Source organism: Callithrix jacchus, chromosome 2 (genome assembly GCF_049354715.1).
Source record: "Callithrix jacchus isolate 240 chromosome 2, calJac240_pri, whole genome shotgun sequence".
Lineage (NCBI taxonomy): Eukaryota > Metazoa > Chordata > Mammalia > Primates > Cebidae > Callithrix > Callithrix jacchus.
Window position 1 is genome coordinate 170,962,163 of NC_133503.1, and position 27,728 is coordinate 170,989,890.

Here is a 27,728-nt window from a genome sequence, read left to right on the forward strand (position 1 = left end):
ACACGCCTATAGTTACAGCTACTCAGGAAGCTGAGGCAGGAGGATCACTTGAACCCAGGAGGCTAAGCTTTCAGTGAGCTGAGATCATGCTGCTGCCCTCCAGCCTGGGTGACACAGTGAGACACTGTCACACATACACACAAACGAACAGACTCATGAGTTCACACTGAATCTCATCAAAAACCTCTCCAAAACCACAGCCTAAGTCTGAAAAATTGCCACAGAAACATTCTCAGCTTTGGGAAATACATCTTAGAGCAAACATGTCCAAGGAGAACATGTGGTTCCTTAAACTTTTTCCTGTTCTATTCTTACATTATAAACCTCTACACTTTCCAGCTAACTAGCCCACTGGGTGGCCCAGGAGGCAGGAGGCAACTAGAAACCCCTAAGAAAATAAAAATGAAATCCTTTCAGACAGTGCTTCCCAAAAACTGAAAGCATCTTCATGAATATAATAAAAACTGCTCTAATAGTTGAATAATCAGGTTGACCAGGACACACTGACTTTCCTTTTTTAAAAGGAGGGAGGGACTCAAGCAAGAAGAAAGCCAAGTCTAGTCATTAACGTCATCTTTACAGATGTACTGAGCCTCTGGCCAATGCTGGCTCCTGTACTGCCGTATAATTGACAATAACCACCTCCACAAAGCAAAGATCTTTAGGTAGAAACTCAACTAAAAATATCCACAAGATGATTCAGAAGCAATTTCTGTTTCATCCCCAAGGAGAAGTTCATAAAAGCATTTGTCAAACAAAAAACATGTAGGTCAAGAACAGCCTTCATTCAAAATTATCAGGTAATTAATGCAGAATAAAGATGTAAGAGATAATGATCTACATGACTCATTACTTGCGTAGACTAGGAGATTTCCTGGCATTTTAGGGGCCAGGCTCTGGAATTCATATTGGTTTCCCACTGGAAAGGTATCATGTTTAACTGAGAATTACATGGGGTAAACAGAATAAAGCTATGACCCATTTAGCCCACAGTGGAGCTCCATGTAGACAGAGATGTTTTATTGGCTCCACTGGAAGAGCAGAAGCAGCATCTGCTCTTCCTCACTTCAGAACCAAAATGCATTTGGCTCTCAGGAAACAAAGATCTTCCGCCATCACAGGAAGAATAATGCTAACATTGGTGAGCTTTGCTACTATGGATGGACTTGTGGTGATGTAAAATCACCGCACAGGTCTTATTTAAACTTAGAGCAACAGCATAACATCTATTTTATGCAACTTGAAGCTTCACAATTTAGGAATGTGCAACTTGGTAGCAAGTGAGTGCTGTGATCGACAGCACATACTCTCCCATCGAGAAAAACCAAGAGAGTTACCATCTCTCTGTAATTTACCAAATGTGTGACTTTGGCCAAGTTACTAACATGCCCTCAACCTTAATTTCTTCCTCTATCAATTGCTGTTGTAGTAATGGTCTTTTCTGGGTAGAGTTTTGTAAGCATTAAATGACAAAGAGCATACAAAGGGGGCTCAGCACAGTGCTGGGTACCTAGTGAGCATTCAGTCCATGAGAGCTCCTTATTCCTGTTACAGGAGTCAGCCATCCATATGGGTTCACTCTTGACATTAATATTATGCAGTGGCACCCACTGAAGAACTGTGATCTCCAACCTTATTCTCTTAGATGCTGAAAATAGTCCCAAGGATGAACAGTGGAGCTAAGGTGTATGGCAGTGCTAGCTCAGTGGGGGGATGCCAAGGCTTCCGAGTAACTGTTCTAAAATGGAAGGGCATGGAGTTGTGTTACAGGTTCACTTGTGTCCTCCCAAAAATTCATATGCTGCATATGCTGGAGTCCTAATGCCCCCCTAACCTCAGAAGGTAATCTTATTTAGAGAGAAGCTTTTCACAGAGGTAACAAGCTAAAATGAGGTCATTATAGCGAGCCCTAGTTCAGCATGAGTGGCATCTTTATGAAAAGGAGGAATCTGGGCACAGACACATGCACAGAGGGAGAATGCCACATGCAGATGAAAGCAGAGATCAGGGCAAGGCTTTTGCAAGCCAAAAACTGCCAGCAAACCACCAGAATCTAGGTCAGAGGCATGGAACAGATTCGCAGCCCTCACAAGAAACAACCCTGCCAGTACCTGGATCTTGCACTTCTAGCCTCCCAAACTCTGAGACAATACATTTCTTTAGTTTCAGCCACCTGGTTTGTGGTACACTTTGTCACGGTAGGTCCAGCAAACTAATACCAGGCAAAATCAGGCGGTGAGCGGATTCCCCATTTAAAACAGGCTGAAAAGACCGAGAAAATCTGTAGCATGGCACCTATTTTCTTGACCAAATTTCTCTCTAGAACTTTAGTAAAGTCTCCTACCTCCACTCAGTGGGGTCATCACTGATTTTTTTTTTAATTATGTCTATTTTTTTTAAAAAGGCTTAGCTTGAAATAGATTTGGCCAAGGCTCCTATGTCTACACAGACTTGAATTTCAAATGCTCCCACTGTGTGTATGTGCCTGTGTGTGTGGTGAGGGAAGGAGGCTTGGGCATTTGCGAAAACTTATTTATAAGTGACTAGACCCTCCTTGAAAAAAAAACCCTTGGCAGAGATGTTCGTTTTGGACCTTCATGAGAGCTGTTATCTTTTTTTTTTTTGAGACTGCGTTTCGCTCTGTTGCCCAGGCTGGAGTGAAGTAGTATGATCTCGGCTCACTGCAACCTCCGTCCCCTGGGTTCAAGCGATTCTCCTGTCTCAGCCTCCCAAGTAGCTGGGATTACAGGCATGCATCACCATGACTGGCTAATTTTTGTATTTTTAGTAGAGACAAGTTTTCTCCATATTGACCCGGATGCTCTCGAACTCCTGACTTCAGGTTGATCCACCTGCCTCAGCCTCCCAGAGTGCTAGGATTACAGGCGTGAGCCACCATGCCCAGCAGAGAACTGTTATCTTAATAGGCAACAAACTCAAACCTTTGTCTGAGCGGGATGTGTCTGGTTCTTCAAGATTCATGGGGTGTGTGCATTTTCTTGGCTGAAAGCTACAATAGTTAGGAGCTGCTATGTAAAGGGATACCATCAGTTTAATCTCTCGTGGAGCCCGCCACTTTAAACTGGCTGTTTTGATTTTTTTTAATGGAATGTCTGCTGCTTCCCTATTACAATGGAAAACATAATTGGGAATAAATCTTTCATAAAATTAAACACACACCCTCTCAAAGTAAATCGTGAAGTCCTCGATCCTGTTTGAGTGACATTTCTCAAGATTTGTTACAAAGATATTTCAACCTGATTTCCCATTCGCAACCTCCACCCATTTCACTCAAGTCACTAAAAATTGGCAACTACAAAGAAATTCCAGAAGCTTGAGCATTATATTAGCAAAGGGAAATCCCAACCTTTTTGGCCTCATTTTTCATGATGACAGCTCATTTTTCCATGTGGAACCACATACTAGCTGCTGCAAATATTTAAAGAGGTAAAAAGAAGTTGCTTTTTCAAGCTACAGTCATAAAAGATACAAATAATGATGATTAAGAACTCTGTGCTTGCTTAAGAAGCATAAAAGTCAGTCTATCCATTTTTAAAACCAGGATGAAAACTTTATAGTATTCTTCTTGAAATACTCAGGACCATGCCACGGGCACTCTCCCAGGCTCCTGAACTATTAATATTACTATTTTGTATGTCAAGAGCCATTTCTGAGACCGGGTCAACCCACCATGCTGTAGACTGGCTTCCCCGATGGACCCTCCAACCTTTCCCCCTCTTCCCAACCTCCCTTCTGAATCCTACCTATGTATCCCTCAAGGCCTGCAAGAAGATCCACCTCCATAAAGCTCCCCGAATTCTCCCATTCCCAGTGATTCAGCCCTCTGAAAATTTGTAGCATTTATTACTAGGCCCTACAACTTAACAACTAGTCATATATATATATATAATTTTTTTTGAGATGGAGTCTGACTCTGTCACCCAAGCTGGAGTGCAATGGCATGGTCTCAGCTCAATGCAACCTCTGCCTCCCAGGTTCAAGCGATTCTCCTGCCTCAGCCTCCTGAATAGCTGAGACTATAGGAATGTGCCACCACACCCGGCTAATTTTTGTATTTTTAGTAGAGACAGGTTTTCACTATGTTGGCCAGGCTGGTCTCAAACTCCTGACCTTGTGATCCACATGCCTCAGCCTCCCAAAGTGCTGGAATTACAGGCCTTAGCCACCGCACCTGGTTAGTTGTATCATCTTAAAGGTGCCTTGAGTATCTATATTCTACATGGCTTGTATTTTGCTCTAATTATTTCCTACATGTTTTTTCTCCTCCCACCTAGGTTTATCAGCTTTTTAAAGACAACAACCATATTTGCATTTCTCCTATATCCTATCTACTATCTAACTCCCAAAATAAAATTATAAATGTGATCTAAAAAAGGTTATCCATCATAGAAATTCCATAATGCTCTTTAGCTTCTGTGAGTTATCTGCAGTGTCCCAAACAGATTTAAGGATCAAAGCCACTGGACAATGACACTGTCTAACCACAGTCCACAGAGTCAGGCCCATTCCCTACCACACTCACATTTGCCTTTGACACAGTGCCAGCTGCCACGTCTTCTGGAAAGGACACTCCCATTCAATCTCTACCCACATGATGGTCCCAGGGTCACAGAGTGACCTGAAGGCCATCCATAGGAGGCCCCCTTGGGCCACTTTCACTCTTCGTTTACTCCTGGATTTTGCTCACAGTGGCCACAAACTGATCTGGCCGCAGACCTCCCAGACACAGGCTGACTGTAATGCAATCACACCAGTGGGGTTACCTGTCTTCTTTATGCAAGCACCAGAACCTGATCTGCTACCCTCTTCTTCCTACACCCCAGAAATACAAAGAATCCTTTCTTCCTCCTTTTCCCTCACACAAAGACAAGCAGGAAAATATGATGCCCAATGGTTTAAAATATTTTGAGACAGACTTGTTTCAGGTAAAAAAAAATTAAATTATAACTTAGTTCATTCAACTGAATGTAAATGTTTGCAAACTTGCTTTTCCTTAACAATACATATATATGCATGATATGCATATACAATACCAAAAACTTCAAAATAAAAGGCATACATCAAAAAGAAGGCCGCTCCTCTCCACTCTCTCCCAGCTCTCAGTTTCCCTGTTCGGCAGCAGCAACTGTTACCGAATTATTCTACCTTCCAGACCATGTAGACTTTTTGAATCCTACTTTTTATTATGGGTTGCTAATTAGGAAGAAGAAATAAGTATTTACTAAGCATCTCCTGAGTACCAGGCCCTAAGATTTTTGACATCTATTTAACGTATATAACTGTCACCCCAACATTACGGGGCTAATATTATTTCCTCTACTCTTCTGCTGAGGAATCTGAGGTTCAGAAGAGTAAAAGACTTATTCAGGACTACAAACCTAGGTCCAAGTCCAAAGTCACTTTTCAAGCTACTCCCTAGACAGATAGTTTGGTATTTTTATTTTCGTTTTTTGAGACAGGGCCTTGCTCCATTATCCAGATTAGAGTGCAGTGGCATAAATACAACTTATTGTAGCCTTGACCTCCCAGGCTCAAGCCATCCTTCCATCTCAGCCTCCCGAGCAGCTGTAACCATTTGTGTGCCCCGCCGTACGTGGCTACTTTTTAAATTGTTTAGTAGAGGTGAGGTTTCGCCATGTTTGGCTAGGCTGCTCTTGAACTCCTGGACTCAACAATCCTCTTGCCTCAACCTCCCAAAGTGCTGGGATTATAGGAGTGAGCCACCATGCCAGCAGATTGCCCAGTTTCTTAAAATAGACTCTCCACCCAAAGCTCCTCTTTCGGGAAACATGGGCTCTGAAACCAGACCGCCTTAGTGTAAAAACTGGTTCTACAACTTAAAGCTCTAAGAACCCAAATTACTGTATGTCCCTAAGGCCTCAGTTTCTTCATCTGTAAAATGAGCTTCATAGTAATACCTACCACATAAGATTTGTGGCAAGATTAAATGAATTTCACATGAAAAGTTTAGCATAGCTCCCAACATTTGGTTAATAATGGTTAATTATTATTAGCATTATGGCCAGGTGAGGTAGCTCACGCCTGTAATCCCAGCACTTTGAGAGACTGAGGCAGGCTGAATCATGAGGTCAGGAGTTCGAGACTAGCTGGCCAACATGGTAAAACCCCATCTCTACTAAAAATGCAAGTATTAGCTGGGTGTGGTGGCATGCACCTGTAATCCCAGCTACTCGGGAGGCTAAGGCAGGAGAATCGCTTGAATCCAGGAGGCAAAGATTGCAGTGAGCTGAGATGGCACCACTGCACTCCAGCCTGGGCCACAGAGCGAGACTTCATCTCAAAAAAAAAAAAAATTTATACACACAATTAGTATTATTATCATATGGTTAACAAACAGAGCTTTGAAATGTTTTTATTGTTGTCATTTTTTATTCCCCCCATTTAGCTGTACAGTTCTGTGGCTTGGGGAAACAATTTGTATATGGAGAGCCATTTGAAATTGTTGGGCTCCATTATACCAATTTCCATAGCTCTCCTCCCCCAGGTCTGCTTCTCAATATTTCTTCTCTTAGCACTAACTGCCAAAATCACAGCCTTTTCCGCTGCCAAATCCCAGAAGCTTTTACTAGTGTTATTACAGTGGATTTTTTTAAATCATGGAAATATTTCAGTTTTTCTAACTAGATTCCAGCAACACCCTCCCTACTGCCACCAGTTTTTGATTTTTAAACCAAAAGTGTGTGTGCCTATCATTCCTCTGGGCCCCTGTTCATATATATGGAAGTCTAGAATGATGAAATCTTGCTAAAAATAATCTTAACCTATGTAAATGGAAGCTACGCAGATTCCCTTGGAATGGAAAAAGACATTTATTAACCTGGTCACACAATTTAGAAACCCCTATCTGCTGAGTTGGGCAACATTTTCCATTTAATTGCCTTTTTCTCCTTAGCTGAAAGCCATAGGAGATATGTAGGCTGCATAACATACAGCCGCAGATGAGGAGGTCGAAGGAGGTTTCTGGGAAGTCAGATGATGAGGACTTTCATTCTGGCCAACAGCTAGTTGTACGCCTTTGTCCAAGCCTCTTTGCGCTCTATGAGTTTTATTTGATTTACCTACAGGATGAGAAGGTGAGATCAACTTTTTTCATAATCCTTTCCAGTTCCTTCTGTAAGTGGGTTGGTATTTTGCCATCATCCCATAAGCATCTCATCTGACCTGGGTTTTATCAGGACAGTAAGTTACACGTCATGATGCAGCCTCAGGAGATAAGCTTCAGCCAGAAGTAGGTGTGCATGTGACATGCTAGCCATAAAAGACGCAGCCTCCATTTATTGCAAAAATGCAGCTGTGCCAAGCTGTCAAAATATAATTCATGGCAAAACAAGAAAATCCAGGTTCACCTTTAATTATCTCATCTGAACTGATAGCTGAACAAGCCCATTTTGAGAGTGACATACCTTGGCTTCCATCTAATTCCCTTCCATGAATTTCTCCCATTCCACAACTCTGCTCAAGGTATCTGGAATGCAGCTAGCACAAGACTGGGATCATAGAAGGGTTTATGGGGTGATCTTTTAAAAAATATTACCGTGTACAACCCCTCTGCTGTTTTTCTCCCTTTTCTCCTGGGGGAAACTTTGTTTCATAACTCTGGCATCACAACTGGTTCCTCCAATCCCGAGTCTTTTATGATGGATAACAAATGAGGAAGAGCTCCTAGAATTCAGCGGGAGGAAAGGTACAGGTAGCAATAGATACTATTTTCCCAGAAAAGCCTTAACAGAGCTGAACGCGTTTCCCAAAGGCGAAGACGAACCATGCTAGTATGTCACTCCTGCACACCGCCCTCACGAGAGAGACTAGTTTCTTCTAAAAATAATATTTGGAGTGACGATTTCTGGCAACTTTAGAAATGTTGAGGTTTTTACTGATTCTTCTTTTGAAGATGTTTAAAGGAAGAATCTTCCTTTAAGACATTTCCTTTCAGATACTTTGAGCAGAGTTGTGGAATGGGAGAAATTCATGGAAGGGAATTCAATGGAAGCCAAGGTATGTCACTTTCAAAATGGACTTTTTCAGCTATCATTTCAGACGAGGTAATTAAAGGTGAACCTGGATTTTATTGCTTTGCCATGAATTATATTGTGACAGAATGTTTAAATATGAAAGTTCCTTTCTCTATAAGGCACAGACCCCCAAAATTTAAAAAAACATTATTTTTGAAAGTTATACACACAAACAGCAAGGAAGCTAGAGCATGCCATCCACGGAAGCTACCCTGAGCTGGGGACAAGAGCACTTGAGTGTCTGTAGTTTATTAACCCAGCAGTGCCTTATCAAGGTGGGGAGGAGCATTTCTGCAGCTCCGTGGAGCAGAAGGAACAGCCAGACTGTGAGTCACCGCATACTCACGTCACTCTTTCTGAACTTCGCTTTCAAGCTCTTCATGTTTAGTCCATTCAGCCTTCCAAAGCTCTAAAGGAGACTTTTCAATACCTAAGCAGAGAAAAAAAGAACATATGTAGGTTTCCAAATAAGATATTCTCTCCTGATTGGATTATAACTCTGGGGTGTGGGAAGGAGATAGAGCAGGGTTGGATTGGGAAGGTGGTCAGCTAACAGCTGAGAAGTGGTAAATAACATATTTCCACTTACCATCTACTCCCTAGAAGCTTCTGAAATTTTCAAATTAACCAAAACTTTAATTTTTTTCCTTCTTGTATTTATTTTAATTGACAAGTAAAAAATGTATATACTTTTAAGGTGTACAACAGGACTTTTGAAATATGCATATATTGTAGAATGGCTAAATTTATCTAATTAACATATGCATTGCCTCACATACTTATAATTTCACTGTGATGAGAACATTCCAAATCTACTCTCAGCATTTTTTCAAGTATACAATACACTAACTATAGTTACCATGTTGTACAATAGATCTCTTCATCTATTCCTCCCAACTGAAACGTTGCACCCATTGACCAACATCTCCCCAACTACCTCCCTCACCATCCCCACCCCCACACCTCACACCCCCACACTCCCATACCCACTCTTGGTAATTACCGTTCTATTCTCTGCTTCTATGAATTGGACCTTCTTTGATTTGTATATCACTGAGTTCTCAAACATTAAAAGTAGAGCAAGTCTGCCAGGTGCGGTGGCTCACACATGTAATCCCGGCACTTTGGGAGGGTGAGGCGAGCAGATCATGAGGTTAAGAAATCAAGACCATCCTGGCCAACATGGTGAAACCTCATCTCTACTAAAAATGCAAAAATTAGCTGGGCGTGGTGGCACGTGCCTGTAGTCCCAGCTACTCAGGAGGCAGAGGCAAAAGAATTGCTTGAATCTGGGAGGTGGAGGTTGCAGTGAGTTGAGATTGCACCACTGCACTCTAGCCTGGGCGACAAAGCGAGACTCTGTCTCAAAAAAAAAAAAAAAAAAAAGAGTAGAGCAAGTCTAAATTGCTGCTTAATTGTCACTGCACAAAGTGCTGTATCTCTACATTCAAGTCATTCCTACACATATCTTCTGTGCTGTAATCATGCCATCTACCTCCTTGCAAGAAGTGATGAGGAAAACAGTTCATATTCCAGATGCCATTCATTCCCTATGTATTTTTCTAAGTGTTTGTTCCTGTCTCCCCTCCCCAGAATGTACAGGACAGTTAGTGAAAAACTCCAGGAACAACAAAACCTCCCTCATCAAATGGCTCATTCCTCAGGGGGCCTCCCTAAACAATGCGAGACTCTCAGGGTCCTGTGGGACCCAGCAATTCTGAGTTGCAGCTGAATCTTAAGCAATCCCTTCATTGAAGATGGGCCTGTGGTTCCCTGGAAATTGAGTGTAATTATCTTTTAGCAAGTATACATTTACCTTTTTTCAGAGAAGAAGGTTCCAAGTTTTCACTGGATTCTACAAGGTAGCTGCCACCCTTCAAAAGTCAAGATTGCTGGTCTAGTCTAAGCGCCTCATATTGCAGGCGTAGAAACAGAGCCTCAGACAAGTTTAGAAACTTGCCTGCAGTCACAAATCCTATTCATGATGAAATTCAGAACCAGACCCTGAGATCTGACTAGTGGCTGAATGCTTTTTTCACTGCTATGTTTTTCTTTTTTTTTATTTCAATCGTTTGGGGGTTATAGGTAGTTTTTCGAACATGAATTATTTAGCAATGAATTCTGAGATTTTAATGCAACCAAGATGTTGTCTTTTATCCCTCACCTCCCTCCCTACCTCTCCCTACCCTGAGTCCCGACAGTCCATTATATCACCCTGCATGTTTTTCATCCTTATAGCTTAGCTCTCGCTTACAAGTGAGAGCATACAGTATTTGGTTTTCCATTCCCGAGTTACTTCACTTAGAATAACGGCCTCCAGTTCCAACCAGCACTGCCTTATACAGTTTTATAACTAAAACCAAAAGCCAAATCCTGTATTAAAACATGTATAGACTTTTTTCCCTTTTTTGTGGAGAATGGGGTCTCGCTATATTGCCCAGGCAGGTCACTCCTGAACTCCTGGCCTCAAGCTATTCTCCAGCCTCTGCCTCCCTAAGAGCTGGGATTATAGGCATGAGGCACTGTGTCTGGCAAACAGGTACAAACTCTCTCTTCTTCAATAAATGTACAAAATGCGTAACCTTTGCATGTAGATTTAAAAAATGAAAATATACTTAGGTTAGAAAGGAAAGATAATCCATATGAGTTTCCATCACATAGTAAGTGCTCAATAAATGTCACTTCAAGCCCACTGCAAGTGAGAACAGGTGCCCTTTAACAGCACCATCCCAGTGGAGAACTGAGGAATAGCAGGCACACGTTTATCACAGTTAACCACTGTTTTCAGAAGCCTTGCAAGGTCATTTCACATTCCTTCACACATCCTTATTATTCTGAACAAAACTGACTTGAGAGTATGGGTCGGGGGTGCAAGCCACTGAATGCCATTCTAATCCTTCTTCATGTCCTTGTTGCTACCTTCAGAAGCCACCCAGTGACTCTCTGGCTTCCATTTACTTTCATTCTTGCTACTGCCATTGACTAAGGCCCTTGGATAAATGGTGTGAAAACCCAGTCATGATAAAGCACTTTGATGGCGTGAATCTGGAGGCCTCACTGTGACTGCAGCCTCCTCACCACCCCTTTCAATCTTCCCAGCCTTTGCAGGAGTGACAGATGCATGTTGCCTTGGAAAGTACACACACTGTAATTACACATTGTTAACTGCCAAGCATTTAATCATAGAAAGGGCTGGGCTGGTACCTGAATAGCAAGTGCAAATTCCAGGGCAGTGTTTCTCAAAGTCAACCCCTCATTAATCCACATCAGAAAGACCTGGGGACAATTTGCTAAATGCAACCTTTTAGTTCCCACCCTATGTTATCCTATGGAAACTGAATTTCAAGGGCAGAGCCCAAGAGTCCTTGGTTGAATCTTTTGCACACTGAAGTTAGAGAACCTAGAACTGATGTAGGCAGAACAGGAACATACTTGTCAGAGTTGGGCTGGTTCATAAACGAAACTTGGGTTGGTTTTTTCACGTCAAAACAGAATCACCTTTTGATGAATCAAAGTAGAAATCATAATAATCAGATATTCCCAAACTGTCACTGGATGGCCCAGGGTTTCTACACCAACTGTTGCTAGAAAGTGGAAATCCTCCTTCGAATTTAATTCCTTCCTCCTTCTTGTGGAAGTACCAATAACCAAGGAAACAGGCCAAATCAGTGCAGCAGGAAAGGGAGAAGAGATAGGTCAAGTACTGGATAACCCAAAACTGTGCAGTAGCCCATGCAGAGCCACTAAAAGCTTTCCTCCATTCACATATTCAGAGAACACAGTCTTAGGCAACAGTGGGTGAGATTTTTGTTTGAGGTCACGGGGGCTTCCTGGGTATTATTGTGTTAGTTTTTCTGTGTATTTGTCTTTGGCTTCTTTTTTTTTTAAGCATGCAGTGAGAAATATGCAAACTCTTATTTGAAGAGGATTAACTAAATACAGTAATAATTCCAAAAGTTCCCAGGGGAAGATATTAACCGCCAAATTCAGTGTCTTCCTGGAGTCTGTGACTCTGGGTGTGGGAGAGCTGGGTGACCCATGGGCGTAACTCCACAGTGATAAAGATAGGTGTCAAAGGTAAGAAGTTTGGAAATCCACACAATGGTAACTCCAGAAGCATTAACTGTAGCGGGAGGTTACGTTATTAATAGATCACTGCTTTCCCAGTACTCGTCAAAAGATCTACACCTGGAAGCCATGGCTGGCAGAAAGTAACCTGGCCCTGGAATAACACCAGGTGCCAGCTATCTCAGCATCTCCTCTTCCTCAAGATGAATCGTGAATAAATGAACTCGCCTTCCTTGGGTCAACTGGGATGTTACAGTCCCATTTTTCCATCTCAAACTTCCAAAGCCCAGGCTGGGCTACAACCTATGTTTAGTAAAGTGACATCTATCAGTTTAGCAAGGCCACACTAAAGGCAGTCCATGGAAAAGCCATTAAATTGGGAGGCTTGTTTCAAAAAAAAAAAAAATGCAGCAAAGCTGAATTAGCTGCACAGCAGCCTAATTCAAGTACGTACAGAAAACAATCACGCATCTATGGAAAACGCTCTCTGAACTAAGTTCTCCCACTGCAAGCAGAATAAAGCACACCTACTCACTGAGCAGAAATATTAGTCAGTTTACTACCCATTTAATTCAAAATAAGTCCCTGAAATATGTCACTGGCTACCAATCATCACACAATGTTTGTCACTTTGATAGATGAGGATGGAGCAAAGCAGAGATGTATGTCCTTGTTTCCATCTCATTTGAAAGGCTGGATGCAACACTGTTTATTTATTAATTCATTTTCGTTTAAAAAATAATGTAACTCCCAATCTTAGCCTAAATTTTGAAACCTTGATATTAGCCTAGACAGCTTTATCATGAAGAAAAAACTTAAACTTATTTGAGTATTAAAAAAAAACAACAAAACCTTACAATGGATATAGGGTTTTCTTTTAGGAGTAATGAAAATGTTCTAAAATGTATTGCTGTAATGGTTGCACAACCTGTGATCATACTAAAAGCCATTGATTTGTACACTTCCAAGAGGTGAAGTGAATGGTATATGAATGATATCTCAACAAAGCTGTTATTTTTTTTAAAAAGTTAGTAATCTCTATTACATTCTCCAATCCTTAGGATTAAGAAAATTACAGCTTAGTCACGCCTGTAATCCCAGCATTTTGGGAGGCCAAGGTGGGTGGATCATCTGAGGTCGGGAGTTCGAGACGAGCCTGACCAACATGGAGAAACTCCGCCTCTATTAACAATACAAAGTTAGCCAGGCATGGTGGCACATACCAGTAATCCCAGCTAGTGGAGTTTCCTGAACCCAGGAAGTGGAGTTTGCGGTGAGCCAATTGCACCCTGGCCTGGGTAACAAGAGTAAAACTTTGTCTCAAAAAAAAGAAAGAAAAGAAAAAGAAAATTCCAGCTTAGAAACCTCAAAACTGATGAAAATAGAAAAAGCTGGGTACAGAAGCTCATATCTGTAATCCCAACATTTTGGGAGGCTAAGGTGGAAAGACTGCTTGAGACCAACAGTTTGAGACCAGCCTGGGCAACATAGCAAGACCCTATCTCTAAAAAGGAAAAAAAAAAATTTAATTAGCTGGAGGTGGTGGCACATGCCTGTAGTCCCAGCTACTCAAAGAGAATGATGTGGGAGGGTCACTTGAACACAGGGGTTCAAGGCTACAGTGAGCCATGATTGTGCCACTGTACTTCAGCCTGAATGAAAGAGACCCTGTCTCAAAAATAATAATAATATTCCATCATGGAATATGGGAATACATCATGGAATTCTCAGCCAAACCAGAACATCAACTAACATGTGCCCCTAGACAGGTTTTGGGACTTTTTCTTCCAAGTTAAAAAGGACATCAGGACTTAAAATCCGTAAGTGCTGAACAAGCGTAAGAAGCTAAAATCCACTCCTCTCCCTGTCGGCATCTACCTCTTCTCACTCAAGTGCTTGAGTGTTTCTTCAGACAATAATCTCTCTGCAACAAAAATAGAATTTTAACCAAAAGCTGTATAAACATTCGATTCTCTCAATCCAGCAAAACAAATACATTCTGTCAAAGATCTCTCCAGACCAATCTTCCCAATGAAGGTTTTCTTAACAACACAGCAGCTTATGCCATCCAAACTCCTCCCAGTGAGTGGAAACTGCTTCAACCTCTGCCTCTCAGATAGGGCTATGCTGTGAGTTATGTTGCTGCTTCTAGACAAATATAAAAATTGGAAGCAGGGCCCAACAAGTACTGTTCCCTCTTGCCCAATTTACTTTCTAACACATTTGTACTGTTGTAGAAAGACAGAATTTTAAACACATACAAACACTTAGCTTATAGGAACTATGAGCAGGCCCAGAGGACTCAAAACTGACTGAGGATATGAATAAAGAATAATAATTGGCTGGGCATGGTGGCTCATGCCTGTAATCCCAGCACTTTGGGAGGCCAAGGTAGGCGGATTGCCCGAGGTCGGGAGTTTGAGACCATCCTGACCAACATGGTGAAACCCCATCTCTACTAAAAATACAAAATTAGCTAGGCATGGTGGCACATGCCTGTAATCCCAGCTACTGGGGAGGCAGAGGCAGGAGAATCGCTTGAACCTGGGAGGTGGAGGTTGCAGTTAGCTGAGATTGCACCACTGCATGGGCAACAAGAGCAAAACTCCATCTCCAAAAAAAAAAAAAAAAAAAAGAAGAAGAATTAAAAATCATCTTAAAAGTAGGTGTTAAATACTGTGGAAATTCAAACAGTAGAAATCTTGAAGGGTTAGAAAAATTTACTTTTAGCAAAAGAAGCCTTCCTAAATGGGAGCAGGATGCTAACTGAACTTAAAAGAAACACAGGATTTGGACAGGTGAAGGAGGAAAGGGCATTGTGTCTATCTCTCCCCCAAGACAGGGCACTCCTTTCTTAGACTTTTCAGGAAAGGGTCAGACAATTGTTGAATCTCCCCAAGTGGTCCCATAAGCTATGCTTTGAATGTGTCCTCCAAAAGTTCATGTGCTGGAAACTTAATTGCCAATGTAACAGTATTAAGGGTTGAGGACTTTTAAGAGTGATTGGGTCAATAAGGGTTCTACTCTCCTGAATGGGTTAATACTTAATCGCAGGAGTGAATTAGTTCTTGCCAGAGCGGGTTATTATAAAAGTGAGCTAGGCTTGCTCTTGTGCTCTTTTTTGCGTCTACCTTCTGCCACAGGATATCCCTTACTAGGGACCAGCACCATGTCCTTGGACTTCCCCAGCTCCGGAACTATGAACCCAATAAGCTTCTTTTCTTTGTAAATTACCCAGTCTGTAGTATTCTGTTATAGCAAAAGAAAATGGACTAAGACAGTGGGGTTGTAGGAACCATTGCACAGTTCTTGGCAAAGAAAGATTCTCCCCCAATCTGACTCCTTTAGACCCTGGATGTGACTGAGGGATTCAAGAAACCTGTTACCAGTTTTCAGCAAATCTGAAATTTTATATCTCAGCCAGGCGTGGTGGCTCACACTTGTAATCCCAGAACTTTGGAAGGCCAAGGTGGGTGGATCATGAGGTCAGAGGTTCAAGATCAGCCTGGCCAACACAGTGAAACCTCGTCTTTACTAAAAACAAAAAGGAAATTAGCTGGGCATGGTGGTGGGTGCCTGTAATCCCAGCTACTTGGGAGGCTGAGGCAGGAGAATAGCTTGAATCCGGGGAGGGGTGGTGGGTGGCGGAGGTTGCGGTGAGCTGAGATCACTCTACTGAATTCCAGCTCGGAATTCAGACAGAGCTAGACTCCATCTTGGGCGGGGGGGGGTGGGGAAGAAAAGAAAATTTACATCTCAGACTACCCACTTACTTTGGAATAGAGGATTTTCATTTTGCCCATACTTGGGCCCTGGCCACTGGCATATCATCAACAAAGATAGAGGATAAAGTGCTTGGATAGACTTTAGACCTCACCTCTGACCTCAGCAAGGCTCTCTTGGGTCCCAAGTGCACTGAGGAGGGTTAGCACTCTGACACGAGTTAGCATCATTGAGATGTTTGCACATATACAACATAGTAATTGGGTTTCACCCTCTACAAGAGGAAAGCACTAAAAGGTTTTTAAAATCCCAGCTCATTTGGCCTCTGAAATCTTATCAGTCTTCCCCTCCTTTTTATTTCCCACCTGCCCCCTTTTCTCTCATTGCTGCTGTCCTCACACAGCATCCCCACGGTCACCATGCTCAGCCTACCTGAAGGAACTGACCATTTTCAATAATGCAACATTGGGGTCGGATGAGTGCAAGGATCATCAGCTGGTACCCTGGAGGCGCTTGGGACAGAGATTTTCTCAGCCTGATTCCAGAACTACCGGGCAAGCCAAGGATTCCCCCCAAAATCAACATGCCTGCTGTGTTATTTCATGGGAGACCTTAATCCCCTTCTACTCAGGGAGCTCATCAATAAAGAAAACATCCATCCTAGACAGGGCCAAGGTTTCACCTCTGGCCTCAGGAAGGCTCTCTTCATAGTCAACACTTGGTGAAACTTTGCACTGACTGAATGAATCAATGATGACTACAAACACAGTCATTTAAGCCCCAAGATGCAAATTTTCAAAGGATTCAACTGAAAACTGGTAACAGGGTTCCTGAACCGCTTACTCACACCTAGGTCTAAACGGGTCAGAGTGTGAGCGGACTGCAGGAGGGTCTTCCTGTGGAGAGAACTATGCAGTGATTCCTACCACACCTACTCAACCTCATGAGAGAAGCTTACAGGACTGAAGAGATTGCACAGGTGTCTGATCCATACCTGAAAAATCTAAAATGGAGAGAAACTGGCCTATGTTTCCAGGATGGAAAAGAAGGAGAGGTTGCTGTTGTGTTATCTGCCTGAATGCTGGAGTTTATTTGTGCATAAATATGTGTTCCCTATGGAGCAGATGTAGACAACTCACAACACAGGGAAATAAGGCATCTTAGATTCTGTGTAATAGGGTAGATTGGAAAGACAAAGAGGGCAGAGGGAAGTGGATTCCCTGATGGAGAAGCAACAAACTGGAGGCAATCACATCAACCTTTGTCAAGGGAATTGCAGAAGAGGGGTCGGTCTGCAGTGATGGTCCAGGAATGGAGCGAGAAGAGGGAGGTCTCCAAGGGGCCCCTCTGTTGGTGTGCCAGGGCTGCCACTGCAAAGTACTGCAGACTGGGTAGCTTAAACAACAAGAAGTAAAGCCCAAGATCTAGGTGGCAACAGGGTCGGTTTCCTTCTAGAGGCCTTTCTTCTTGGCCTATATGTAGATGGACGTCTTCACCCTATGTTTTCACATGGTCTTCTTCTGTGTGTGTCTATATCTCTTCATCTTATGAGGATATCAGGCATATTGGATTAGAGTCCACCCATATGACCTTATTTTACCTTAATTACCCCTACAAAGGCCCTGTCTCTAAATACAGGTACATTCTGAGAAACTAGGGTAGAACTTCAACACAGAAATGGGGTGGAGGGGCACAATTCATTCCCAGAAATAGCACAGAAGTAAAACAAACATCTGTCAAACTCAGAACACGGCACTATCGTACCAAGTCAAATAAGAACTTTCAGTCGGGCGTGGTGGTGGGTGCCTGTAATCCCAGCTACTCAGGAGGCTGAGGCATAAGAATTGCTTAAACTTAAGAGGTAGAGGTTGAGGTGAGCCAAGATTGTGCCACTGTACTCCAGCCAGGGCGGGAAGAGTAAGACTGTCTCAAAAAAAAAAAAAAAAAAGAACATTTTTATCCTTCTAACTTCTTATCTTCCCCTGCCCTACCCCCAGTTTTACCATAGAGTGGTCCCTAGAGGGATCCCAAACTGTGGACAGGAAGATGTGGGAGGTGGGGTAGTAGGGTGAAGTAGGGACAAAGAGAAAACGGAGAGCTATTTAACTTTAAATCAAATTTCAACTTTTTACTGTGATTAGATTGGTGCAAAAGTAATCATGGCTTTTGCCATTAAAATTTAAAAAACCATAATTACTTTTGCAGCAACCTAATATTTGACACTGAGCACTCTAAGTTCTGAATTAAGAGTATTTAGCAGTAGAAACTGACTGCAGAAATTAAAAAAAAAAAAAATCTAACAATAAGAAAAGTCATAGAGGCTGGGAGCAGTGGTGCATGCCTATAATCCCAGCACCCTGGAAGGCCAAGGTGGGAGGATCGCTTGACCCTGAGACCAGCCTGGGCAACACAGTGAGATCCCCATTGCTACAAAAATAAAAACAAATTAGTTGGGTATCTTGGTGTGCACCTGCAGTCCCAGCCACTTGGGAGGTTAAGGCAAGAGGATCGCTTGAGCCCAGGAGTTTGAAGCTAAGGGCCTATAATTGCCACTATGCTCCAGCCTGGGAGACAGAGCAAGATCCCATTTAGGACAAAAAAAAAAAAAAGCCGGGCACAGTGGTGGCTCACGCCTGTAATCCCTGCACTTTGGGAGGCTGAGGTAGGCAAATCACAAGGTCAAGAGATCGAGACCATCCTGGCCAACATGGTAAAACCCCTACTCTACTAAAAATACAAAAATTAGCTGGGTGTTGTGGTGCACACCTGCTGTCCCAGCTACTTGGGAGGCCGAGGCAGGAGAACGGCTTGAACCCGGGAGGCGGAGGTTGCAATGAGCCAAGATCATGCCACTGTACTCCAGCATGGCTACAGAGCGAAACTCCATCTCAAAAAAAAAAGATGAAAAGAAAAGAAAGAAATGCCAGGTATTTTGGCTCATGCCTGTATTTGGCTCATGCCTGTAATGGGATCTTGCTCTGTCTCCCAGGTAGCTGGGATTGGAAGGCCGAGTTGGGTGGATCACTTGAGGTCAGAAGCTCTAGACCAGCCTGGCCAACATGGCAAAACTTCATCTCTACTAAAAATACAAAAATGAGACAGGCCTGGTGGCACACTATTAGGTGGTTGAGGCACAAGAATCACTCGAACCCAAGAGGCAGAGGCTGCAGTGAATAGAGACGTGCCACTGCACTCCAGCCTGGGTGAGAGTGAAACTGTGTCTCAAAAAAAAAAAGAGAAATAAACATCATAGATTTCATCCAGAGACAAGGGATATAGTAACCTCACAAAATAACTTCCAGACAGGGGGATACGAAACAAAGCTGCTTTATAATTACTATCTTATAAGCCTTATTTATTCAGCAAACCAAATAAATTATAAATGAATAAACTAGCAAACTTTCTTTTATGAATTAACTAAGCTACAGGTTAGTTGAAAGCCTGCCCAGATGATAAAGTTAGCGGGGGAAAGACCTAACAATAGTGTCATCTTGGCAATGAATCCTTTCCAAAATACTTTAATATCTCAGATCTTTTTTCCAAGAAAATAAATGAGCACATTCTTTTTAAACCATAAATGTCATTTAGATACTCTATCATAATGATCAGGTAGTAAAACTCCTTTGAGACAATTCATCTCCTATATTCACAACTTGTCTTTATTCAGGGATGACATTCCTCTTGGAAACCAAATATATCATTCTTCTTTGAGAATAAAACCTGCCATCAACCAGGATTGATCTTAGTCTATGAATCAGCCAGAGCCAGCGGCACTGATACAAAATTGGCTGTGGCATCACTACTCTCTGGTCTGTCAAATCTGCTACTCACATGCTCCAATAAGCCTCCCAAAGAAAAGTCCCAAGGTTACCTCCCGCCCTAAATCCATTCAATTTAAAAAGCATGGCTTAATCAAAACAAGCTACCTCTAGAATATAAAAATCACTCTAGGACTAAGAAACTCCATGCAATTATCCCTTAAATTGAAGTTATTTTTAAGATGATCTCCAAAATGCTCGTCCTGTTCTGTGTTACTTATGTTCCAATGTTCATTTCAATACCACCTTCTAAACACTCTACCATGTTCACCCCTGAAGAGGAAAACTGCCTTACATGTGCCCAGCAACTGACCCCAAGTGACTATGTATAGGTAAGCCCCTTCACAGCTTCCTCCAAAGTCCATTCCTTCATTTACACCTATCCTGAAACCCAAAAGACCCCATCAAGTTTAAAGATAGAGATCCAATCCTCAAACATTATTGGTGAAAATGTAAAATGGTACAGCCATTGTGAAATGCAGTGTGACAATTTCTTACAAAGTTAAATAGAAATTTACCCCAGGACTCAGCAATGCTATTCCTACCTATGAGAGAAATGGAAACATATGTCCACACGAAGCCTGAATATTTTTAGAAGCAGCATCCATGATTGTGGAAAACGTGAAACAACAGAAATGTCTGTCAACTAGGTAAACAAACTGTGGCAATTCCATATAATGGAATACTATCCAGCAAGAAAAAGGAATAGAACGCTGATCCATGGTGAAGCATGGATGAAGCTCAAAAACATTTTGATAAGTGAAAGTTAGACACAAAAGACCACACATAACATGATTCCTTTTTTTTTTTTTTTAAAGACACAGAGTTTGCTCTGTTACCCAGGCTGGAGTACAGTGGCACTATCATAGCTCTCTGCAGCCTCAAACTCCTGGGCTGGGGTGATCCTCCCATTTCAGCCTCCTGAGTAGCTGGGACTACAGGCACACATCACCACACCCAGCTAATTTTTGTATTTCTGTAGAAACAGGGACTCACTGTGTTGCCCAGGCTGGTCTTGAACTCCTGGCCTCAAATGTTCCTCCTGCCTGGACCTCCCAAAGTGCTGGGACTAGAGGCATGAACCACCACACCTCCCTGACCATGATTCCATTTCTAAGACATGTCTAGAAAAAATAAATTTATAGAGACAAAAAGTAGATTGGTGGTTGTCCAGGGCTGGGAATGCTAACAGGAAGTAACTGCAAATGCCATAAAGGATCTTTCTGGGGTGAGAAAAATGTTCTAAAACTAGATGGTGGTGATGACTACAAAACTCTGATAATTTACTAAAAGTTGTTGACTTGTATACTAAAATCAGTGAGTTTCACAGAAAGTAAGTTATATCTCAGTGACGTTCTTAAAAAGATCCAATGAAGGCTGGGCATGGTGGCTCACACCTGTGAGCCAAGCACTTTGGGAGGCCAAGGCAGGTGGATCACCTGAGGTCAGGAGTTCAAGACCAGCCTAGTCAACATGGAGAAATCCCATCTCTACTAAAAAATACATAAATTAGCCAGGCATGGTGGTAGATGCCTGTAATCCTAGCTACTCGGCAGGCTGAGGCAGGAGAATTGCTGGGAGGCAGAGGTTGCGCTAAGCCGAGATCATGCCACTGCACTCCAGCGTGGGCAACAGAGTGAGATGCTGACTCCAAAAAAAAAAAAAGGGAGGCCCATATACAAAGTAATTGGTTATGAAACATACCTTTAGAGTGAGTAAGAGAACAGGTTCTGTTCATGGTTATATTTAATTCCTCTTGGTACCCTAGAAAGAATGAATTTCCAAAAGTTGGCTTACTATATATTTCATTGGTTCTTTGACTCAGTTTCAAAACAGGAAAACTTGGACTCTCACATTCTAGAATGCTGGAGATGTCATTTACAATGATCGCAGTGGTGCCATTTGGCTTGTGAATCCCTTTCCTTACCCAGGCATCCAGTGTCTTGAATACTATTCAGAATGAGGAATATATAAATATGTTAATGACATAGATTCTGTGAACTCTGATGCCCTAGGAGAAGGGAGTGGATACAAAGTCTAGAAATTATGCTGCCCCAACTATCGTATTTGGACATTACTCATACACTGTGTATTCAAAAAAAGAATGTTTCATGTCTCCAGTCCAACAGAGACGGAGTGCTGGCTCACATGAAGGCAGTCCTCCCATTTCCTTTAGCCTAACACTGTGGCTTGGTACTCCTGTAGTGGATCCATGATGGGCCTGTTCAACAGGGCCCAGCCCTCTCCTCCTACCATCCCCACCCACTCCAACCAGGTCATTCCGGCAATAGCTGCTCCCTTAGAGGTGGAACTGTGTCCTCATCAGAGGATTTTTGGAGTTGGGGAAGGGAGGCAGACCTTTCTCTTGGGATGAGAACTGGGAAACCAGGAGCCTGGAAGCTGCCCAAAACCCAGTTCTAGCTGGTTTGAGAGAGGGAACCAGGGGCAGGGTAGGGATGGGGTAAGGGGGGCTGATTCCAGGGATCCCCGAGGCCCTGCTATTGCCACACCCTTTTATCACAGGATAGGGGGTACATAAGGCAAGGCACGCCCCTTCTAGCCTAAGCTATTTCAAGTTGAGTTTCTGACACTTGCCCTCAGGCCAAAGTATTTGTCAGTACTCTTAGGTTGCAAGTGACAGAGACCCAACTCAGATGCCAAAGTAGAAGAGGTGCCTAGATCTTCAACAGCACGTTTGCAGCTTGCAATTTGGTCTGTTCAGCCCAATCCTGAAGTCAGCAGCTAAATTTACGTTATGAAGCTACAGAAGTGAAATATATAATGGGATGACCTACAGTGTCCCCTTTGAATCTGCAGGTTAAGGAGGGCATGTTTATCATTCACTTGTTCGGCTATTCGCTGCCCTCACACAGCCTCACCTCATCAGTCCTCCATTCATCACCCCCCTCTAACATCAGTGCAGTCACTGAAGGTGACCTTGCCAGCAATCCAAGTGTGAGTCTTCTGGGCTATTTCCATTCTGAAAGTAAGTACTGCTCTTCAGCCCTCCTACAGAAATCAGGTCAACAATAAAAACAATCACAATTAACCGGAAGTAAGTAGCATTAAATAATTTTTAAGCCCTCAAGAAATAAAATGCCACTGTAACAGCTGGGTCTAGGAGGAAACAGTGCTTGGGGTCTGGAGATAGAAGTGGACTCTATCTTCTCTGCTGTCCTGGGACTTGACTCCACAGTACTGAGGAGTACAAAGGAGGGAAACAAGGAAGCTGTTCCCCGAGTACAGGCTAAGGAGGAATGGGAAAAACAAAACCTTCAGGACTGGCAGGAACAATGTGAGAAGGACAGACCGTAGGGAAATTGCCATGGGGTATGGGGTGAGATGGAGTGCTGCGGCTCAGCTGGACCAGGAGACCTCAATGTCTAATGATAAATAACCCTCTGAGCACTTAATCCTTGAATAATGGTGAAGAAACCATAGGAAAACACACTGTCACCCTCATTTATTCTAAGCAAGACACCTGGAAGAGACACCTATCACAGTGGCTCAAACATCAAGGCCTCACTCCCCAGGGACCATGCCAGCCTGGATTTGCCACACTACAAATAGAAAAGCCTTTCAGATATTTTTCCATCACAAGCTGCAACTTGTTCTATGCCTGGGCCATAGGGGGCAGCTAGATCCACCTGCCTGATAAAGACAAAATCCTGTTAACTAAATTTGAAACCCTAGTCTTTCTTTCAATTTCAAACCACTTTCTGTATGCAGGAATAAAAAGCAAACAGCACTAACATGAAGGATTAGGGGAATGCTTCCATTAACCAGTAAAGACTGAATATGCTCCCCCATGTGCCCCACACATATCCACAAACCTACATACCTTGCATCTAATGCAAGAGTTTTACACAGTAATAGCATCAAGGCTACTCAAGAACTTACAATTTAGGAAAAACCTATCATTTCTTACTCATGTCATATGCACTGAATCTCAACTAGGAGCCAAGTATACAGGTGACACAGAAATATGGACCATACAACCCCAGCCTACAAAATTATTCTGTTTGTTTGTTTGTTTTTAAATAAAAAGTCAAAGCTGGACACAGTGGCTCATGCCTGTAATGCCAGCACTTTGGGATGCTAAGGCACGTGGATCACCTGAGGTCAGGAGTTCGAGACCAGCCTGGCCAACACAGTGAAACCCTATCTCTACTAAAAATGCAATAAATTAGCTTGGCGTGATGATGGGCACCTGTAATCCCAGCTACTACGGAGGGTGAGGTGGGAAAATCACTTGAACCTGGGAGGCAGAGGTTGCAGTGAGCTGAGATCGCACCATTGCACTCCAGCCTGGCCAATAAGAGAAAACCTCCATCTCAAAAAAAAAAAAAAAAAGTCCACATGGTTAATGCACTTGCACAGAAGTAGAGATATGGATTTTTAAACCCAAAACTCAAATGTATATTACACCATGTATAATTAGTTTGTGATGAAGCTATTGTAATTGTATACAGAAATGCTTAAAGCTAAGGGCAAAATCCCAGTTAACTGGGTAAAAGAAACAAGGAACGTGTTTATTGAGTACATTCTAGACCTCAGGTGGAATGGGGTTACCGGACCTGCAAGAAGACACATTATTTAGACCAGTACTGTCCAATACTATAGCCACATGTGGCCTCCAAGCATTTGAAATGTGACTAGTGCAAATTGTAAATGCACTGTAAATGCGATTTACACAATGGACTTCAAAGACTAGTAAAATAGAATGTCAACTACATCATTAGTAAGTTTCATATGGATTAGATATTAGAAATATGTTGGACATACTAGATAAAAATTATAAAAATTAATTTCATGTTTTAAAAATATTTTATTGTGGCTACTAGACAATTTAATATGATCTATGTGGCCTGTATTCATGGTTTGCTTGCATTTTTGTTAGATAGTAAGATTCAGATTTTTCCCTTCAAGCATATACCATCTTATTATTAATACTAACAAAGCAGATGTAAAATTAAGCAGAAAATGTATATGCTCCCACCTTCAACATTTACTGACTATCGCAGGATCACAAAACTAATCTAGCAAACGCTGGAGGTTAATAATTAAACAATGATCGAAAGTTGTACTTTAAAAGATTCACTCTCCCACAGGTAAAAGGGATGATTAGCCCACAATTTTATTTCACTCAAAGACTGATGGACACCTAATGTATGCAAACTCAACTATTACCCTGTTGGCGAGAAGACCACGTCCACCTATGAAAGAGCTAGTTTACCAGTCAGGGACTCTCCTGTACTCTCTCCCACTACCCGGTGCCAAAAGACCATCCTCAATTCAGGCTGACAAGGGGCACCCATTGGGCTACATTTATCCTCCTTATTCTTAAGAAGCTATAGGTTTGATCTGGGAGTGGTGGCTCCCACCTGTAATCCCAGCACTTTGGGAGGCCGAAGCAGGTAGATCACCTGAGGTCAGGAGTGGCCAACACGGTGAAACCTCATCTCTACTAAAAAATACAAAAGTTAGCTGTGTGGTGGCGAGCGCTGTAATTCCAGCTACTTGGGAGGCTGATGCAGGAGAACCACCTGACCTAAGAGGCAGAGGTTGCAGTGAGCCAAGATCGCACCACTGCACTCCAGCCTGGGCAACAAGAACAAAACTCTGTCTCAAAGAAAAAGAAAAAAAGAAGCTATAGCTTTTACTTGCTGTACAGCAGCTAACACAATACGACTGTATTAGCCTATCCCAGCCCCAAGTTTTCTGTAGTAGAGGCTGAAAACTCCCCCCAAAACAAAAAACAAAAACAAAATTACCGGCATATACTATTCAAAAAACATGTCTATGTTTTTTTTCTATCAACATTTGGAAAATTTTCAAAAAAATTCAGTAGGGAATTAACTTTACCATTACTTTGTGCTAAGAGCCACCATGTTCAGTTTAACCAAGAAGTTACTACCCTGTGTCTAGATTATGGCTGAAACAACACAAGTTCTCTGGTGAGGCTGAGCACCTTAGTAATACACTGTGGAATAAGGTAAGACTGGGCACTAATAAAAGAACTACATCTGTACACTGTCCACATTACACAATGACATAATAATAGCATAAATAGGGACAATGCTAATACAGAGAAACAGTTGCAAACTGAAGACACAAGGCAGATATATTACAATAACATATGGGGCACCCTCTCTTTATTGCTATATATTATAATGGCAGGAATAATCATGTTGGCCAATATATCAGCAGTTCTTTTTTTTTTTTTTTTTTTTAATTTTTTTATTGGATTTTAGGTTTTGGGGTACATGAGCAGAGCATGCAAGACAGTTGCGTAGGTTCACACATGGCAGTGTGCTTTGCTTTCCTTCTCCCCTTCACCCACATTTGGCATTTCTCCCCAGGCTATCCCTCCCCACCTCCCCCTCCCACTGGCCCTCCCCTTTTCCCCCCAATAGACCCCAGTGTTTAGTACTCCCCTTTCTGTGTCCATGTGTTCTCATTATATCGGCATTTCTTTAAAGGCAGGGTGATAAAGAACATGACGACATTAGTAACAATAACAACAGCCACAATAGCTATCCTTTAAAGATTACTTTGCAAAATTTTATTTTTTAATTAATTATAAATGGGTATCATCTCATTTAATGCTCACAAGCACTTCAGAATTAGATGCTATTATTATTCTCAGCTTCCAGACTAGGAAATTGCAGCAGAGAAAGTTTATTTGGTCAAAAGGGCATGGCCCATAAACAGAGGAGGATGGATTAAACTAAGGTTCAACTTCTAAGCCCAAGATGTGACACCGGGCTACATGTTAGACAACACCAGTAATTTTTAAAAGTCTAGCCAACAGGCCAATCTTTCTAGTACTTGAAAGAAAAAATTCAGTTGCCTTCAAAGATGGAACAAGGCCTCAGAATTGCTGCTGGCACACAGAGGCCCCTCTAGGAAATCTGAATGAACCAATTTGCGACAGGCATTCCTTCTGGCTGTTCGTCCTTACTCACACACCCCTGCCTCACTGGAATGGAAGAAGCATCTTTATTTCTTTGTTCTCACAGGTGGAGCACATGCTTAAGGAATAATTTTATTGAATTCACAAAGTCAACAAATCCTCTTCCATACAGCTTGGCTAAAGATCCACAGTCAATAACAGAGAAAATATAAAGATAATTATAGACAAGTGAAATGGCTATTTTTACATTCGGCAGGGCTGACAGCAGACTGGGATGGAGGTTTCCATGTCTTGGCAACAATTTGGAAAAGCAGAACATTTAGACAGTTATGTACTTCTCTAACATGAGGACATTTCTGTTCTTTAAGAAATTATTCCATCCTGCACAACTCACTCTAATGCATAAAAAAGAAAATGCTTGTCCGGGCACAGTGGCTCATGCCTTTAATTCCAGCACTTTGGGAGGCCGAGGCAGGCGGATCACCTGAGGTCGGAAGTTCAAGACCAGCCTGACCAACATGGAGAAACCCCATCTCTACTAAAAATACAAAATTACCCAGAGGTGGTGGCACATGCCTGTAATCCCAGACGGAGTTTCACTCTTGTTGCCCAGGCTGGAGTTGGAGTGCAATGACATGAGCTCGGCAGGAGAATCACCTGAACCTGGGAGGCGGAGGTTGCAGTGAGTCAAGATTGTGCCATTGCACTCCAACTCCAGCCTGGGCAACGAAAGCCAAACTCCATGTTAAAAAAAAAAAAAAAGTAAATAAAATGCTGCTGCAATCCTTCAGGAGAGTTTAAGCCCTGATATTATACAAGTGGAATCCTAAAAATCACCCCGTGAGATAAGAATGGGACAGAGGTACACAGTGCTATTGTTCGAGAAGCCACACACAAAAGTGTTCACAGCCCGCAGCCTGCCACCCGAGCCTGCAGCACTTATCACGAGGACAGGGTGAGCGCCTCCTTGTTTCTTTTACCACAGTGGATATAAACACCCACTTTCCATTTATTTGGTCAAAGGGGCATAGAATCAAATGCCCTTTGTTGTAGGGGCTATGCACATAGAATAATCAGGAGCTGTTTTAAAGAAGAGACAGGAAGCAAGCCTGTTGCCAAACAAGGCACAAACATTAGCAAAGCCATCGG

General features: G+C 42.4%; 1 protein-coding gene across 13 annotated transcripts in view; it reads right to left on the reverse strand.

The window, feature by feature from the left end:
* The window catches only part of RAI14 (retinoic acid induced 14), a 213,977-nt gene that overhangs the window by 149,278 nt on the left and 36,971 nt on the right, over positions 1 to 27,728 (reverse strand). For 9 of the 13 annotated variants that reach the window (XM_035291701.3, XM_078365618.1, XM_008992202.4 and 6 more), the window contains one exon: positions 8,401 to 8,484. In XM_035291701.3, the coding sequence (XP_035147592.2) occupies positions 8,401 to 8,436 (36 nt within the window). In that variant the 5' untranslated portion in view covers positions 8,437 to 8,484. Of the gene's footprint in view, positions 1 to 8,400; positions 8,485 to 21,367; positions 21,428 to 27,728 lie in introns of all 13 variants that reach the window. The other 4 variants (XM_054252307.2, XM_078365622.1, XM_017969965.4 and 1 more) reach the window with 1 other exon arrangement.